Source organism: Gadus macrocephalus, chromosome 7, assembly GCF_031168955.1.
Source record: "Gadus macrocephalus chromosome 7, ASM3116895v1".
NCBI lineage: Eukaryota > Metazoa > Chordata > Actinopteri > Gadiformes > Gadidae > Gadus > Gadus macrocephalus.
Window position 1 is genome coordinate 13,541,942 of NC_082388.1, and position 19,072 is coordinate 13,561,013.

The 19,072-nt window shown below is 45.1% G+C and overlaps 2 protein-coding genes and 1 long non-coding RNA gene across 4 annotated transcripts in view; 2 read left to right on the top strand and 1 right to left on the bottom strand.

Annotated features, from left to right (window-relative positions):
• The window catches only part of LOC132460823 (sodium/hydrogen exchanger 6-like), a 24,571-nt gene extending 17,151 nt beyond the window's left edge, over nucleotides 1-7,420 (top strand). The window contains exons 13-17 of the mRNA XM_060055728.1: nucleotides 2,685-2,715; nucleotides 3,606-3,691; nucleotides 4,434-4,539; nucleotides 4,931-5,274; nucleotides 5,336-7,420. Of these exons, the coding sequence (XP_059911711.1) occupies nucleotides 2,685-2,715; nucleotides 3,606-3,691; nucleotides 4,434-4,539; nucleotides 4,931-5,215 (508 nt within the window). The 3' untranslated portion in view covers nucleotides 5,216-5,274; nucleotides 5,336-7,420. The remainder of the gene's footprint in view (nucleotides 1-2,684; nucleotides 2,716-3,605; nucleotides 3,692-4,433; nucleotides 4,540-4,930; nucleotides 5,275-5,335) is intronic.
• On the bottom strand, nucleotides 5,139-9,753 carry LOC132460944 (uncharacterized). The gene is made up of 3 exons (XR_009526482.1): nucleotides 9,142-9,753; nucleotides 5,336-9,105; nucleotides 5,139-5,274 (listed from the first exon to the last, which is right to left on the bottom strand). It is a non-coding gene; the product is annotated as an uncharacterized LOC132460944 (long non-coding RNA).
• On the top strand, nucleotides 7,729-17,150 carry LOC132460888 (four and a half LIM domains protein 1-like). 2 transcript variants are annotated; one of them, XM_060055850.1, is made up of 6 exons: nucleotides 7,729-7,828; nucleotides 13,960-14,142; nucleotides 14,486-14,660; nucleotides 15,349-15,518; nucleotides 15,865-16,051; nucleotides 16,343-17,150. In XM_060055850.1, the coding sequence occupies exons 2-6, from the start codon at nucleotides 13,987-13,989 to the stop codon at nucleotides 16,492-16,494; spliced, it is 840 nt and encodes a 279-aa protein (XP_059911833.1). In that variant the 5' UTR covers nucleotides 7,729-7,828; nucleotides 13,960-13,986; the 3' UTR covers nucleotides 16,495-17,150. The 2 variants fall into 2 exon arrangements, with proteins under 2 accessions (XP_059911833.1, XP_059911834.1); XM_060055851.1 differs by having other exon boundaries at nucleotides 7,746-7,832.
• Nucleotides 17,151-19,072: the final 1,922 nt, after the last annotated feature.

Sequence of the window (19,072 nt, forward strand, 5' to 3'; positions counted from 1 at the left end):
TGCAAAAAGGGTAGGCCTAGGCGGCGGTGGCATGTGACACCCCTCACCAACCCGCAGATTATCTCCTCAAAATGTTGCGCCATTTTTAAATGACCTGTTACAACTCATTGCAAAAGCAATGAGTTGAGTTAAAATAAAAAGGTCAGGTATAATATAAGTCTAAAACGTTAAATAATATATATATACATATCAGATATTATACTACTCTCTCTATTTTCGCAAATGGTTGGAATTCTGTCTCTATACTACCGCCTCGATTTCCGTTGGTATTGCTCCGTTTCTCCCGGGGCACTCCGGATTCGTAAGCTCAGAGGCGACAGACCCACTGATGGACGAAACGACATCCGGGACGGGACGAAACGGTCCGTATCCGTATTTACCGTAGTGTGTGAATGGGCCTTGAGTGCTTCTAGTACTTCCTCACCATGTCCTCTTTCAGTCTATTCTCCCTCCAGGGAGGCCCAAACCTTATCTCCTACCTGGAACGGTTAAGGGTGAGTCCAGCCCGGGACTCGGTTCTGGCTGTTGAACACTCTGATTTTATCACGCCAGGCCGCCGGGAAGTTTTCCATGCTCGTATATTACAGAGGCACACTAAGGCCCAATCCCATTTCTACCCCTTATCCCTTCCCCTTACCCCTCCTCCTTGTTTTGAAGGCTTCCCCTTACCCCATCAAAACAAGGGGGAGGGGTAAGGTGAAGGGGTAAGGGGTAGAAATGGGATGCAGCCTAAGCCCGGTTCCATCATGTCCCTCCTCATCCTGTCTGTGACATGCCTTATTTGGGGGGGGTAAGGTCGAGTTTGGATTTGGGTTTACATTTCTTTAACCATTATGAACTAATTTGTGGTTTGGGTCTAAGAACAACAACTCTATGTTGCCAATCGGCTATGTAGGGCCCTGCTGCCCACAAGGGCTTGCTTGTTAGCTTCTGTGAGGCTATAATGTTGGGTTGATTCTAGCTCATTCTAGGATGGACACAGTAGAACTACTAGACTGCTAGAGTACCCCTTGCATTTTTCCAGGAGCTTGGCTTCCTTGCTCCCTTGTTCTCCTGGGTTGTTGTTCTCCTCAGCCGCTCTGTTTTTCCAGCTCTGTTAGTTCTTTGTGGTACTTCTCTTCCACCTTTTGATTGATACAGGAATGGTGAACCCTAAATACCTTAGTTTGTGGTGAACCCTTAATATCTTAGTTTTGCGTTTCTTTAGCCATATTTTTAGTGCTGACTCTGAACTAGTATACTGTATACTAGTGTCACCCGAGATCAACCACCGCAGTGGACGATAATGAAGAATTAGTTTGTAAAGTGAAAGCCGCACTTGAAAATAAGCCGCACTGGAATGACCCATCTTTGCCCACAACCCGAATTCTTCTACCAAGGCTTTGTCCACAGTAAAGGCTTTGTCGTCCAAAGTAGAGGCTTTATCGTCCCCAGGTAAAGGCGGTCTGTGGGAGTGTGTGCGGATGATGGCTGGTTTAAGCAGCCTCACCTGGCGGAGTCTGATTGGACTCTGGGGCTGGGTGAGGCTGCTCACCTGTTGCTCATTGAGTAAACAGTGTGCACAGGTTAAACCAGCCGTCCCCACACACACTGGGGAGATCTCCTGCATGGCAAACATAAAAGACAGGATAAAGTTTACGCAAAAGTTGTTTTAATGAAGATGGCAAGGGTGCTCCGCTGCCATACAGGAGATATCCGAGAGGTGAAATGATTTAGTCTAACAAGGCAAAGGTGATTTAAGGTGACCTGAAATTAAAGGTTTTATCAGCAATGTTGGGTGATGTCACTTCTATTGGTACTTGAAGCGAGATCCCCAAAGGTTGATATTACCATTTGTCTTTGTGTACGAGCTCGGAGCATAGGCTGCCTACAGAGACGTTTTTTTGACTGCCTGCTTATTGGGCGGGCAGCTAGCGGATCGTAAGGAAAGATCAGATGAATTTGATCATTTATGTTTCGGCCTAGAATCGCTGATTCGTCATTCTGTGTTTTTCATTTTGAAGAAAGGGGATGTTCAACGCGTTTGTTGTGTGCTGGCCCTGTGTGTTAATATCTCAAAGTGATATAATATAAATAAAAAAGGCCAAAACATCGTAGCTCATTATACTGATGTGTCTGACAATGCCTTCCCCCGAAACAATCCCACGTGGCCAGAGTTAAAGGAGATAGGAAACTCAACTCCCTGTATTTGGTCCTAACTTCCATACGCAGGGGACCTAATCAGGTCTGTATGGCTGGTCTTCAGTGCTCAGGCTACAGGGCTGACCATGGCCAAGGGAGGTCAGAACAAGAAGTGCAGGGCTAGGGGTTGGCGGTTCATTTTCGGGCTAACAGTTGTGTGACTCCTGAAATAAATGTGGTGGATCTTGTATGAGGAGAAATAACAAAAATAAGATGTTTTTTGAGGAGTTATTCGATAACTTCTGTGTACGTACGTGAGCTTCAGCAGTTATTACCTCAGGTTCAGTTTCCATTAAATAGTGCGTTATCTACAAACCAAGGGTATAAAGGGTAGACCATTAGCTTTAAAAAGGCTGACCTGGCCCACTGACGATCTGTCCATGACCCTGGGAGTAATCCCAGGGTCTGTGGGTGTTGGACGTGTGGTTTCCGTTCTGGCCTCTTTCAGAATACATCCATCTGATGAGCAGGTGGTTTAATACCTGCTTTGTTTCTCTCCCCAGGGTGGGTGTGGACTCGGACCAGGACAGCTCTGTAAGTAACTATGGCCCACTTGTGTTGTCTCTTAATGTGTAAACACGTCTACTTGTGTTGGGGAAGGTTGAATATGTGGGGTGCAATGTGGAACTAGCTTGCCCTACAAAGTTTCCATTATATTATGTGGATTAGCAATGTAGTCCTCAAAGGGATACAAAAGGTGCCTGTAAACTGGCTTTAGCCTGTGTTCCCCAGATTCAGAATGGTTGCTAATTCCAAGTCTTTCATTGTGCGTCCAGATGGAGAGTTCACCGGGTTAGCATCTGTTCCCGTTAGCCGCTTCCATTGAGACCCAGAGCAACAGTAGCTTCTGCTCATGTGAGAGAACACACTTTCACTTACTTTCCAAAGATTTCCAAAGTGTTCTGAATAGTCGCTTGTTCAAAACTCGTGCCAGTTAAACCACAACGAGATTTGTCTATAAGCAGTATACTCAGTGCTGTGAATTTATATTCCAGCAGACAAACTTCAGTCTTGTGTTTCGTTACTGGGTTAATAAATGCCTCTTCTGAACACAATTTAGGTCTTTGGAAAGTAATGAACAGGAGCTCAGCTTTGTTACAAATCACTGGACGCGTCTGACGGAAAGCACATTTTATCCTTCTGGACACTTAGGGATGCATCTGGATTTAAAATGTGTTTGTAGATATAAATCCTGAAATACATCTATGAATCCTTCTGTGTGCAATTATTTATATGATGTGTACATTATAGTGTAATCACCGGATGTGTTTTATACTCATGTCACCAGATGCTTGTGTATTGTAAGCGTATCACCAGATGTGTTATAATGTGTTGTCCTCATACCACCAGATTTGTGTTATAATGTATTGTCCTCATACCACCAGGTGTGTGTGTGTTCTAATTTATTGTGGTCATCCCACCAGGTGGTGCTGGCCGATGGCTCTCAGCGTAGAAGCACAAAGCACGAGAGCGCCTGGCCCTTCAGAATGTGGTACAACTTTGACCACAAGTATCCTTCACTGTTCTGACATTGAGGTGTGTGTGTGTGTGTGTGTGTGTGTGTGTGTGTGTGTGTGTGTGTGTGTGTGTGTGTGTGTGTGTGTGTGTGTGTGTGTGTGTGTGTGTGTGTGTGTGTGTGTGTGTGTGTGTGTGTGTGTGTGTGTGTGTGTGTGTGTGTGTGGAACAGAGCTGGTCAGCTGTGAACACTAGGGGGCACTGTAGAATCTAGAGCGGTCATAAAGGCCTGGTTCAAGTCACTGGAGCGGTTCTCTCAGGGAATGCAGAGCTAAGTTCCTCTAATTGAACTAATATAATTAACGAGCTTGTCTCAGGATATACATTTAGAATATGGAAGTTTAGAATAACCCAAATCACTAAATCAATCACATACCCACGGACCTGATCTCAGCTGCTGTGCTTGGAACAGGTAATTAGCTTGTGTGTGTGGGTAGATGTGAACACATCATGCTGCTGTGTGTCACGCGTTGGTCCTTCCGCCAGGGGAACGCTGCTGGTTCACGCTGTGCAGTACACCAGGCGGTTTGGCTGCACTGGCCCTAGAAAGATCTTATCTGGGTCGCGGTGAAACAAAGACTCCTAAGTCTGGCAGCAGAAGGGAACGACCTCTTGGCTGGCACTCCCTTCTGCTAATATTGACAAGAGCAGGAGGACCAGCCCCGGTCCCCTTTGCTCAGCAGGCTGGAGGCCGCTGGAGGTCCCGGTTGTTAAGCCCTTGATTCAAAGTCGTCCAGCTACGTGAAGCCCCTGCTGACCCACAGCGGACCCCCGCTGACAGCCACCATGCCCGCCTGCTGCGGCCCGCTGGCCCGCTGCCTCACCAGCCCCCAGGCCTACGAGGTGGGACACACACACACACACACAAACACACCTGGAATGACCTCATTCATAAGCACCTTTTATTATTATTTTCTGAATGAGTCTCCATCAATCAATCTGGGAGTATGATTGGATCAGCGCAAAGATATTCAGACTTCGCCCAGACGTGTGGGAACAAACCCATCCCCATGTTTGTTCTGAGGTGGAAGATCAGCCCTGCCGGCTAGTGTGGTGATCAGTGAGGCCTTGAAGTATTTGATAGAAGAGTAGAAGGTGGGTCTGTGGTAAAATGTTAAATGCAAGTTAGTTGGAGCTATCAATAAAGTTATGTTGATCACTGAGAAGAAACTCGTGTTCTCCTTACTTTCTCGCTTTAGTCGTTCCCTCACACTCTAACTTCTCCTCCGATCAGAACGAGGGTCGTCTCCACGACGACGACATCGACCTCATCCTGAACGACGCCAACGCCAGCTCCATGTACGCCGACGTCACCGTCAGGACGGACGCCTTCGGGGTCCACGGCGCCACCGACGGCAGCGGCGCCCGGGCGGCCCCCGGGGGGCCCGAGGACCCGGACCGGGAGCTGGCCCTGGGGGAAAGCGAGCTGGTGATCCGGGGCACCCGGCTGGTCCTGCCCCTAGAGGACCCGGTGGACCCGGGCCAGGCCACCTCCCCCTCACGCAGACACCGGTTCTGACCGGTTCTGACCGGCTCCACCGCTCCTTAAGGAACCGCTGGGGGGGGGGGGGGGGGGTGCTTCACTGGATCTGCTGGGGGGGGGGTCCAGTATGTGTTGCTTCAAGGTACAACTGATGACTTTACTTTGGGTAGGATTAGTTCTTATTCCCGTGGCAACGAGCCCTACGAGCACTTAGCATGTCACACGGTTCAGTGGGGCTGAGATGTAACGTTAAAATAACCTCCGGAGTCAAAGAATCTACCACATAACCTACGTCAGGGATTTATCCCCCAGGGTCGGTAGTATATACTAAATATTGCAACAAAGGCATGAATATCATCCAATACAAGGTATTACTTTATTCTCATGTGCATCTTGAGTGTTTACGCTTCCTCAAATCAACATGAATGCTGATCTTTTGTTTTGGTAGGGGGGCTCGGTTGGTCGATTTGTCTCTTTTCCGCTCAAACTCGTGGGCATTGCTGTCAATGTGAGGCTCAATGGGTCAACGTGGTGTTTACCTCCTGATAAACAGCTTGGAGGTCAACAACATGACAGCACTGAGCACGTTGTATTCACTAAACAAAGGGACTCGATCACATTCCAAGGAGGACTTTGAAGTTCAATCTCTCACGCTATTGGCTGTAGTAATATTCTCCTGTTTTTAGCCAATGGGCGGCTGAGAACGGGGTTTGGGATGCATATTGATTGTGATTTTGGTAAGGACATAATAAGGGAAGATGATATTTAGAAGAAGTCAACTAATGAGTAAATTTTACTTCATAATTAATGATGCAACGGTACAATTTGAACTCCTACCATCTACTACGTTTGACTTTCACTCCTAATCTTCTGATTTATTTATTTATTTCTTGAAGCAAATGAAAGCAAATCGATATTTATTATTTATTTATTTAAGGATGTATTATTTGTAGTTCGTTTTTGTTTGTGTGTTTGTGTGTATTATTTTGCTGTGACACTTTCTAATGATCATTTGTAATATAATCACACAAATATCCATACTGTAAACAGTTTCAAAGCCTTCTCTGTTTTACTTGAAAGAGAACAAACTAAAGGATGAGAGGGAATCACGCCTTCCACAACGGCTCTGATTCAAGGTAAACGTCTGCAGAGGTGTGTGGCTCCTGTAGCAGTACTGAATACGCTTTTCGCTCATGCTATCTCCTCTTACTTACAGAAATTAATGAGTGCATTCTTGTCTAAAGCAATTACAAGAAACGAGTTTGATTTGTTTGGATAAATGTCTTGTTTATTTTCTATGATTTTTCCTGTGGTATCGTTTATTATTTTCCCTGACTAAGCAACTGCCACATCTTTGCAAAGTGTGACTTCAACACACATCATCTTGGAAGACGACTTTGAGGGCTGATCGGACTGTTTAGATTCAAAGTGCCTCTTTAGTGAATGAGACTATTTAGACGTGTACATATTTGGTTGGCTCGTGTGTAGTAAGCTGTCCCTTTATAACAAAGATTCACGTGTTCCTCCATAGATGTTCAATGATTCAGCTCATTTCTTAAAGGTGTTCCCTTCAACATGCCTCATAAAATATGTTCTACTGTCCAAGGATCCTGTTTAATATCCCTCAGGTTATTAGCATTTTAATTCAGTGGCTTCCAAATATGGTCCTATTTTTATTTATTTATTTTTGTTTCAAATAAGCTATTGAATGTGAATATCAATTTATTGTATTGAAAAGGTTGAACGATTTTGCGTAAAATCTTTTCTTGTAGGCCTACCTACTCAATTGGAAAGGAGGAATATTTGATATCAGATATCGGTTGTTCCTATATCATGGCCACAAAAAGTGACCAGAAGGGGAATTGAACGGCACTCAGCCTGTAGGCCGATCCTGTAGGCCTTCTTTGGCCTCTCCATTATTTACGTGTCCCTTCACCTCAGCTTTGTGTTATATGGTCAGTGAACCCTCGACCTTCGTTCCTCAGAGGTCTGTTGGACGCATGCAGGGAGAAATTTTCATATGGATGAGAAAGTAAGTGGATTTTTTTTCACTTGAAAGAGGTTATTACTGAAATCTCTGACCGCGACCATCATCACATAAACACTGTCGTTAAATTAAAAAAGTATGCATATTGTTGTGAATGCATTTGACTGTTTGGAACTTTGGTGTCAACATCTGCAACATCTGAATATCTTTCATAACTGTCCTGAGTTAGCCATGCAAATTAAAATAAATCCATCGAGTTACGTTTGAATTTGTGACCGTGTGAATAAAAGTAGAACTCCACTCTATTGTTGAAATCATCACTTAAATGTCGTAAACTCTTATTTCGAAAATAAATTACCAGTGTAAGACAAGCTGAAACATAAACGTCATGAATGTTTGAGAGTAAGACAGATCTAGAGGACCACAATAACCACATTAAACAGTAGGCCTATGCCTGCACATTTTCCACATCCTGAGCACGAAAACATCTCTTAGTCCGTTTATAAGGAGCTGTTTCTGACTCCTCATTTCTATTGGTTCGGGGTTTTAGTCACATTGAAGGGGGGGGGGGGGAAGAAACCCTCCCGTCGGACGTCCCACGCACCGTTGACTAGAACGCGAGGGAACTTCGTCAGACCAACTTACCTGTCATCCTTCCTTCGGTAAGTTGGATGAGATATTATATATTGTAGATCAGTGTGGGTTATAATAACGCCTCTTTGATTTAGCTCCGACCCCGGCGCGTATCGTTGGAGACTTCTGTCCTACATGTTTCCCTCCGAGGTGTCTAGTAGTCTCATCATTAGGAGCTGAGGTGGTTACAGATTAAACCAGCGCGTCCGTGTGCTCCGAGTTTGGAATCAGGATTTATGAGACTGAGCCACAAGATTAAAAACAGGGGATTTCACAATGAAATGTCCTACACGTTAATGCTTAATGTGTGTCTGGCTGTGTGTCTGTCGGTCTATCCGTCTGTCCGTCCCTGTACTCGTTCACTTTCTCACCAAAGCTCAACGAGAGTTGAACACGGTGACTCCTGGAAGCCTTCTCCTTAAATCTGTTTTCGGTTAATAGTTTTTTTTCTCTTCAGCAGAAATCTGGGGGAAAAAATTGTAAAAATGCACAGCTAAAAGCCTGGGATGGTATTTTTCTCAAAGAAAGAAGTCTCAAACGTTTAGGTATATGGCTCTGCAACCAGGTCCAATAAATGGACGTTTAAAACATTCTGTATTAAACGTTAAAACAACTACTTTCTTTAGGTTCATAACAATAAAGTAAGTTGTCAAGTCACATCAACAGGTGAGGGACCCTAAATAACGCACACTTCCTCTATTCACACACGTGTACACACACACACACACACACACACACACACACACACACACACACACACACACACACACACACACACACACACACACACACACACTCACATACGCTCAACTAATCAACTAACTAATATGACCTCACCACATGATGTCCCATAGTAATGCATCGTTGTGTTGTCCAATGCCATGGTAACTGGGTAATGTTTTGTCCCTAAGATTTTAAGTGTCACAATGACTGCAGAAGCAGAATGAAGGTTACATTCATTGGTCCTGGCCGTGTACCACCGCACACCACTGCTTTGGGGGGAGGGGGTTTAGCACCATAGGGACACTGTTTTCCTGATATCAAATCAACAGTCGATTTTTTTGTGTTTGGGCATGTGATGTGATGTCACATTCTGCCAATGTTGGGAAACCAAGCAGTGCAAGACTGTGCGTGTGTTGTGTGGATGTTGTTCCTCAATGTTGGTTAAATTCTTAGTGGCGATACTGTGTGCTCAGCACTAACAAACCACACACACACACACACACAAACACACTTAACTGGTCGTAGATTATTTCGAAATTGGTCTAGATGACTCCATGTCAGCTGCCCTTTGTGACTGTTTGACCTTAGTAGAACACTGAGAGAGAGAAGGAGTAGTGACCTTAGTAGAACACTGAGAGAGAAGGAGTAGTGACCTTAGTAGAACACTGAGAGAGACGGAGTAGTGACCTTAGTAGAACACAGAGAGAGACAGAGTAGTGACCTTAGTAGAACACTGAGGAGTGGTGACCTTAGTAGAACACTGAGACAGGAGGAGTAGTAACCTTAGTAGAACACTGAGGAGTGGTGACCTTAGTAGAACACTGAGACAGGAGGAGTGGGATTCCTAACCCCTACCTACCCCACGTATTCACTGCCCGTCGCTGCTTTGGATACGAGCGTCTGCTAAATCACTTAGAACAAAAACAAGGACCATAAAATAATTCTATGGTCTGTCGAGAGAAGAGTTCCCCAGTCACACTGTTCTATTTTGGGTTGTTCTCGTTGTTTGTTTGGTTTTATTTCTAGTTTATAACACAATCAATTGATTTTAGGTTGAGGGTTAGGGAAAATAAGAAGTTCATAGAGTGTTTATGAGTTATTGACAATCGTTATGATTGCTTGGTTATAATACAAGGATATTGCAATCATTCATTTGAATTTAAGAATACTTCCAAACACTTGGCTGAAGGTTTTTACAAAGTGTTATATTTCACAACAAGAAGTGTGTGGGGTTAGACATCTCTGCTTTCATGAACCTGGTGTAAGTCTGACAGACTCCCAGACAGACAGAACAGAACCTTCTGCTGTTCCGTTGGACAGATTCAGAGACTGGGACATGGACCCTTTAAATGAGATTAGCATCACTACACACTACACACGCTTTCAAATCAATGACCAGGGGAGACCTGTGTGTGCGTGCAGATATGCAAGTGTGTGTGGGTGGGTGGGTGTTGGATGGGTGTGTGGGTGTGTGGGCTGTGCCAACTCCACCATACTGAAAGAAACTTCCCGTTTCTCGTCTTTCCACCAAATTCTTCTGCAATAAGCTAATGCCAACCAACACAAACACACACACACACACTCACACGCACTCATGCACAGAGACACACACACACACACACACACACACACACACACACTCACACGCACTCATGCACAGAGACACACACACACACACACACACACACACACACACACACACACACACACACACACACACACACACACACACACACACACACACACACACACACACACACACACGCGCACACACACGTCTCAGTTGCACACTGTTGTATGTTCCCTCTGCTCGTATAGAGCTCTCTCTCTCTCTCTCTCTCTCTCTCTCTCTCTCTCTCTCTCTCTCTCTCTCTCTCTCTCTCTCTCTCTCTCTCTCTCTCTCTCTCTCTCTCTCTCTCTCTCTATTTTCTTCATTCTCTATTTTGTGATTTTCTAGACAGTGTTTGTTTGTTTTACTGGCTATTTTCCCCGCCATAGTTAAGTCTGTCTCTTGGCAATCAGTCTGTCTGACAGCTTTAGCAGTCCATCTGCTAGTCTGCCGTTTCCTACTGTACATGTGAGACTGTCTTTCTGTGAGTCTGTCTCCTCTAGCATGTTGAACACGTGTTCAGATTCCTCCTCGCCAGATGATGTCAGCCATGCGGGTTTGCCCACCTCGCAGGTCTTTTTCAGCCTGCGGTTGCTAGGAGGCGTGTTGTTGCCGTGGGTTTCCGGCGTTTGGGAGGAGCTGCACCCTAAACTTTGTAATTAAGAGGGTCCTGAAAAGAAAGAACTAGGATACATTTAGGTAGGATCAGCACTTTAGCTTCAAGCTCTGTTGTGACTAGAAAACCTGTGTGTTGATTTGGTAAAGCATGAATTATGTCCCACTGCTTTCCTCGACATTGTTCTTTCATACATAGGTTATCTTGTTTCGGTTGGTGAACGTATTTGGTAACCCACTACTAAGACTACATTTCCCATGCAGCCACTAACCGTTTCCATGGTGATCTGGAAAGGTCTTGTTTACAGAATGTGGAAGTCTTGCAGACGTTGGAACCTGCGGCCGCGTTGTCTTCAGATCTCCCCAGAGCCTTGTTCTTCCTATCTCCGTCTGCTGCTCGTGTCTGGACCGGCTGTGCTCCTCTCCCCTTGGCTTATTGTTTGGCTCCAGAACTCATCAGATAACGTTCATCACGCCGGAAGACAAACGGGTTGAGATGAAAGAGGCCTCCTGCTCGGTGGTTCTAGAGACAGACAGTCAGAAAGACCCACCCACTGTCCCCGCTATGGGCCCCGGGGTCAGAGAGGGCCCCTCTGGGAGCTGACCGAGAGAAAGAAATCAGAGGCGTGTTAAGGTTGAGATTTCCTGAGCCATTAGGCGTTTACAGGTTGGCATGACGACGGCCTTTTGACCTTATTTATGCATCAATTTCCGGCCTTTTGGAAAAAACAGGAACTTATTGAGCAACTGTGACATTAACTACGTGCAGGAAGTTCCCTTCAAGTGTTACTCGGTAGCCTTCGATGATGCTGTTTCCCTTCTGACTCCATGAGTACATGGACTGCATGGGTCGTAGGGTTTAGTGGCCCAGTGGTTGTGTTGATTTTGGAAACATCATGATCCATCAATGGAGCCTTCTGTATTTTGACATGTAGAATGATAGCTTAGCTTATTCTAAGTATATTCTGAGGCAGACTAAAGAAAAAGTATTCAATCAGTGCAGCTTATTATATACCTACATGACAGTTTGAGTCTCAAACTGATTGGAGGGCAGCCAGACCTCACCAGATGCACAAAGGCGTATTAGTCTCTCAGTCCAAGGGGCGTCATCACAGGCCAGACCAGAGGTTTCTGAAGACAGGCGAACAGACCTGCCAACCCCCAGAGCAACGAAGCGTGGGACGAACGGCTGGGCTCGGCCTTATTGAATCATTTACATTGACAATGTGGCCATTTAGCAGATGCTCTTATCGAGAGCAAATGTTTAACTACTCCTGCCGGAAGAGGTGAACGCATCTTTCTTATCAGGAAAAGCTTGAAGTGCAATTATTTGAACTTCTTATTTGAATTCCTTCTAGATATCAGATGCTCCACTACAAAAGAAGGATTTAAAATGAGGGTAAAACAGTATCTGCAAATATTTCATGAACTTGACTGATCTGTTTAACTATGATAGAATAATTTTTGAAATTCTTCTGAATTTTTGTAAGTGAACTATTGTCTATGTATGTGTGTATCTGTAGTGTTCTTGTGTATGATGTTGTGTGTTTTTGTGTGTGAAGGACCCCAGGAAGAATAGCCATGCTGTTGAGGCAAGTGCCAATGGGGATCCATAATAAAGTAAAGTAAAGTAAAGTTCTAGAGAAGACCTTCCAGTTCAGTGAGTACTGTCGGGTAGCAGATCCAACACATTAGTCATCTTGCCACCCTATCCAGCCCGCCCATGTCAGGTTCTGATTGGCCGACCCGGGCCAGGTCCGCTGGATGACAGTTTGAACCTGGGGGGACCAGACAGATATACGTTTCTGATTGGCCTGACCTGGGCCAGGTCGGCTGGAAAGGAGGGGTTGACAGACTATCTGAGTAAATAAAACAGGAGCTTGCAGATTCCTCTTGTTCCCAGCCCATGGCAGGGTATTAATGGAAGAAAATAATAGAATCATTATATTATGTTATCATTTTTTAATAACATTTTACTAAGATATCTGAAAAGGGACGCCAGAATCAGTGTAGGATTGTATATTTTAGTAGAGTGCATTACATTATGTGTGGGGCGTGTATCTTAAAATATCAAAAATGGCTCAGACCAGAGTCCCATGTTCTTTGTGTTCTTTTTTATTTTCATTGTATAGGATGTGGTTTTCTAGGGAGTGGTCATTTTAAAAGTGTGCGTATGTGTGTGTGTGTGTGTGTGTGTGTGTGTGTGTGTGTGTGTGTGTGTGTGTGTGTGTGTGTGTGTGAAGGTGTGTGTGTGTGTGTGTGTGTGTGTGAAGGTGTGCGTGGGTTTATGTGTGTGTGTGTGTGTGTGTGTGTGTGTGTGTGTGTGTGTGTGTGTGTTTCAAGTTTTTGTCAGAGAGCTGTCAACATTCCAGATCCCACAGCATTATTCATTCCTCTTGTACCTATTCACCTCCATGTGGCAGAACACACACACACACTCACGCACGCACGCACGCACGCACACACACACACACACACACACACACACACACACGCACACACACACACACACACACACACACACACACACACACACACACACATATGGTTTTAACATGTGCACTTCCCACACACGTTCCAGAAATTCCACACGGTAATTAAGCGGAAACCCTAAAGTGGAAATAATCGTAACCGAACTCTGTTACACAATGTAGAGCACACACACACTCATACACACACACACACACACACACACACACACACACACACAAACACACACGTACACACACACACACACACACACACACACGCACACACACACACACACACACACACACACACACACACACACACACACACACACACACACACACACACACACACACACACACTCCAAACATCCTAAACTTGTTTCTATTTGTACGAGCCACTAACCAGCATGTTGTTTTTATCCGAAACACAAAATTATAATCCTATATCTTCTGAAGAGAACAGGCACAAGGATGTTCTGCTTCTGGTTCCCAACCCCCCCCCCCCCCCCGCCTCACCCCACCCCCATGCCAAGAGTGTGGTCAACTATTCCTGAGTGATTCTCTCTCTCTCTCTCTCTCTCTCTCTCGCTCTCTCTCTCTCTCTCTCTCTCTCTCTCTCTCTCTCTCACACTCTCTTTTGTCAGAGAGCTGTCAACATTCCAGATCCCACAGCATTATTCATTCCTCTTGTACCTATTCACCTCTATGTCTCTATCTCCCCCCCCCCCCCCCCCCCCCTCAGCCGTGACCCCGCCCCCTCCTGGTTGCCATGGCAGACACCACCCGCTGCTTCTACTGTCGCGAGGACATGGGCGGTAAGCGCTTTGTGCGGAACGAGGGCCGCGCCGTGTGCATCCGCTGCCACTCAGAGTTCTGCGCCAGCAGCTGCGTCGCGTGCCGCAAACCCATCGCAGTCGACTCAAAGGTTTGTGTTTGTGTCGGATAAAGTTAAGTACGGCCAATGTAGTTTTGAATAGATGTGGGTCCCAGGCCCACACGAGACCATACCAGCCCACACTTGTGCGTCATGTGAGTGATGACCATGCAAGATTCACATCTCTGCTCCACACAAACACATGCAGCCGTTCTCCACCGGGGATTGGAAAGGCTACACTGCCCCCTTGTGGACGCATCATCATGTTGTGGAAGGTTGAAGGCGTTCAGAGGGATCCCTCAGTCCTTTCAGTGGTCACACATTGGTTATTATTGTTATCATAATAACATGACCATCATTATTCCTAATATCTCCATTCGTCGGGTCCTGTTAGGAGCTCAGCCACAAGGGGCGCTCCTGGCACGAGAGCTGCTTCCGCTGCGCCTCCTGCTACAAGCCGCTCGCCAAGGAGCCCTTCAACACTAAGGACCAGCGCATCCTGTGTGGGAAGTGCAACTCCACAGAGGACGCACCCCGCTGCCACGGCTGCTACAAGGCCATCACCGCCGGTAGGTGATGCCCACGCCGGGAACGCTGCATGGACAGGGGGGGTACAGAGGACACACTCACTGGGAGCCTAGAGAGGGGGACAGGCACTGGACATGTCTCTCTCTCGCCCCCCTGTGGCCTTTACAGGTATCGGTGGCGGCATCAGCTAAGCAGGTAGAGCGGATTGACTGGTAACCAGAAAGTTGCTAGTTCGATCCCCGGCTCCTGTTAGCCGAATGTCGAGGTGTCCCTGAGCAAGACGCCTCACCCTGACTGCTCTCAACAAGCTGTGTTTGGCCCTGCGTGGTTGACTCCGCCATTGGTATCTGAATGTGTTAAAGAATGGTTGTAATCGCTTCGGATAAAAGGCCCTAAATGTAAATGTAAATTAGGAACGGATCTGAGATCAGATGAGACGGCAGAGGTAAAGGTGAGAGGTTAAGGTGAGGTGAGGGGAGGTCAGAAGAGAGAAAGTGAGAGAAGGTGGAGTAGCAGCAATATAAGATGGTAGAATTGGGGATTTAATAATGTTGTAAAGTATTATTTTGTCCACGATTGTGATGTTTGTGGTTTGATGGATTACTGTATAGGATTACCTGTACTTCTAATGAATATTTAATCAAAAGATGTGAAGTGTTTCCAGCCATTAAGAAGGAGGTTGTCCTTGTTATTGGTTCACTCTAAAGCCATCCTGTCTTTCTGTCCCAGGCACAGAGAGCGTGGAGTACAAAGGCAACTCCTGGCACAACGAGTGCTTCACCTGCTACCAGTGTAAACGCCCAATCGGATCGCAGAGTTTCCTCACCAAAGGAAGTGATGTGTACTGCACCCCGTGCCACGAAAAGAAGTTCGCTAAGCAGTGTGTCGCCTGCAAACAGGTACTTTTTGCAGTAATTTATTAATTACCCGTTATAACTTCTGTTGTAATCTGATCTCCAACCGCTCTCGTCTCCTCCCCTCTCCTCCTCTATCCTCTCCCCTCTTCCCCTCCTCTCCTCTCTTTTCTTTCCTCTCCTCCTCTCCTCCCCCCACCTCTCTCCTCTCTTCTCCCCCTCTCCTCTCCTCTCCTCTCCTCTCCTCTCCTCTCCTCTCCTCTCCTCTCCTCTCCTCTTCTCCTCTCCTCTCCTCTCCCCTCCTCCTCTACTCTCCTCACTCCTCTCCCCTCTGTCCTCTCCTCCTCACCTCTCCTCCTCACCTCTCCTCTCTCCTCCTCTCTTCTCTCAGCCCATCACCTCAGCAGGAATAACCTACAAGGAGGAGCCCTGGCACAGCCACTGCTTTGTGTGCAGCGCCTGCTCCAAGACTCTGGCCGGCACTAGCTTCTACCCGCACGAGGGGAAGAACTTCTGTCTGGGCTGCTTCAAGTCATCTGTGGCCCAGAAGTGTGCTGGCTGCCACAACCCCATCACAGGTCTGGCCCTCTTTATCTACCTATATCTCTGTCTCTACCTCTCTCTGATTCTATACCTCTATCTCTACCTCTACCTCTACCTCTCTCTGATTCTATACCTCTATCTCTCGCTCTAGCTCGAGCCACCTTTATCTCCAGCAATCTATCTCTCTCTCTGCCATCTACCTCTCTAGCCTACTATCTCTCTAGCCATCTATCTGTCTAGCCATCTATCTCTCTGCTATCTATTCATTGGTCTGACAGTCCGTCTGTCCCTCTAACCGTATCTAACCCAGGACCTTCTCCCCCCAGGGTTGGGTAAGGCGGTGAATGTGGTGAAGTATGATGGCTGCTCCTGGCACGACTTCTGCTTCACCTGCAAGAGGTGCTCCATTGGCCTCGCCGACAAGTCCTTCGTGCCCCAGGGGAAGGACATGCTCTGTGCCGACTGCGCCAACAAGTGAACCCTGCAGACACATCCAGTGGGGCTCTACTCTAACATCTAGTGGGGCTCTACTGTTACATCTAGTGGGGCTCTACTCTAACATCTAGTGGGGCTCTACTGTTACATCTAGTGGGGCTCTACTTTAACAACTAGTGGGGCTCTACTTTAACATCTAGTTGGGCTCTACTTTAACAACTAGTGGGGCTCTACTTTAACATCTAGTTGGGCTCTACTTTAACAACTAGTGGGGCTCTACTCTAACATCTAGTGGGGCTCTACTTTAACAACTAGTGGGGCTCTACTTTAACAACTAGTGGGGCTCTACTCTAACATCTAGTGGGGCTCTACTTTCTCACATGAGCTGATTTGAATGGTTGTATTTTCAACATTTGCTATCTAATAGCTGAATCAAATGAAATTATGGATTGGCATGTTTTTATATATTATGTATTGCAGACTATATGTTTATATATCATTACTGTGACCCTTAAATGAATCTTTCTGCATTTTCACAATGTAGGATCAATGCTTGCTGCAATTTCTTAGCACTTTGCGTCACTCTTGATTTTGAATTGCTAAACAGGGAATAACTAAATTTCCAAGACGATGCTTTGATAAAAAGAAATGATCTATTTTTTCAATTATCTTTTAAATGAAAATAAAATGTGTCACTTATGTTGTTGCCTCTTTTCTTTTGATTCTGCTTACATATTGATTCATGGAGGATGAAATTACTCATCTCACTCTGTCGCCTTGGCAGTACAGGTGGGTGAATGATACATGTTTCGCCTGACGAGGTATAGCAGCAGACCTACGGATAAATGGGATCTTATGAACGTCAAGATGGATGCCTTACTTCCTGGCTGTTACACATAACAGGTAGCCTTCATTTTAGAAATACTTATATTTGGGGGAGGGTTGAAGGGGAGGGGATTTCCATTTATGGGTGTAACTTACACAGACACACACGCATGTTTTTCTAGGAAGTCCAGGCTGGACTTATTTGCATCAAACGATGGATACGGTTCATGAAGGGACAGGTTCACTGTAGCACCTGTGAACCACTAAACAACACCTCATTCATCTGGATAACCTTCGAAGGAAAAGAAAATAGTTCTGAAGGCGGTGACCACCTCATCTCAATTGTCAGTCAATTTTCTCAGTTATCCTAGAGAATATTCAATTAGGTAAGTTCCATTTTTGAGTTGGTAGTAAAAGTAGGCTATCTTTATATTGTATTAAACATGTTGATGTACAATATATCGATTATATATATATATACACATAGATATATGTATATGCTACAAATGTATTGATACTTTATTAGTCAAATTATGCTTTGACTAAAGTCTATCTCACCAAAAACGTAAATTGATCTCATGCATGAACAAGAGGACACTGGGCAGTAATATTTCTTGTGGATGTTTATGTAGGACCTTTCATTCAGCCAGTTTCTGAAATGAAAGATGATTTGTTTTAGCTGGAATGAGCCTGCAGGTCGCTCTCCTCCTGTTCTTCCTCCGCTGTTCCACCTCCTGCCTGGATATTAGAGGTTAGAGACTTCTCAACTGTTTGATGACCACTATAATGCTTATAAGTTATAAAGTACCCACAATTATACATTATGGCCATATTTGCTTAGGATGATTTTGTCATCAATTACCTTAAAAAATAATTAAGGTAAAAATAAAATGTATTCATTTAAAACTATTTTTAAACAATCATTGCACCTCTCTCTCACATAAACAATGCTCAACATAAATAAGGTCCATAAAACCAATCATCATGGGATTAATTGACAGTAATACGTTTATTGTCTCGCTACTGGTGTACATAGAGATACACACTCTGTTATGTTGTAAACCAACACGATGTTTTGGCTAGGATGATGCTGTCATGGTACGATGAGCATGAGAGGGAATTTTTTTCACATATACGTATATTCTATTTCATTTGCATATTGCAATAATCCACAGCTTCATATTGGTTGAAACAATTTAGCAGTGATTTTCAGAAGTTTGTATACATGTTGCCAGTTTCCATCCTCTGCCTTATGACACAGATTAATAAAATAATCTGTGAGGAGAACCATACTGAGCAACAAAAACGATTTAAATTATGTAGAATCCGTATTTAAACAACACTGGAACTTGATGATAGCAGCGTCTTCAGCGCAGGCAGCCTGTGTCAATAACAATAAAGTGACACTTTATTTGCATGCCTGGTGAGGCAACATTCAAGATGTGCGAGGGTTCAAATAATAGGGTAAAATACAATCAATACAAATTTAAATATGTTATTTAGACCAAAGGGATGATTACATGTGTGGTAATAGTTTGGTGTACATAAACCTGCACTATGTAAGTTGACCATGCTTAACCTTCCTTCTTTTGTAGTTACTTTGATGCTACTTTAGTATTTTTGTAGAGTTGTAAGTACATGTCAATCTTAATCATTCCGGGTCGGAGCGACTGGGGATAACACTCCTCCATAACACTTTCTTCTCCTCCATGGAGCGAGCAGTATAGCATAGTAGTGTACAGTAACGGAGTGCAGGTTGAGTAAGGTACTCTACTCTGTGGAGGCTCCGGCACCAC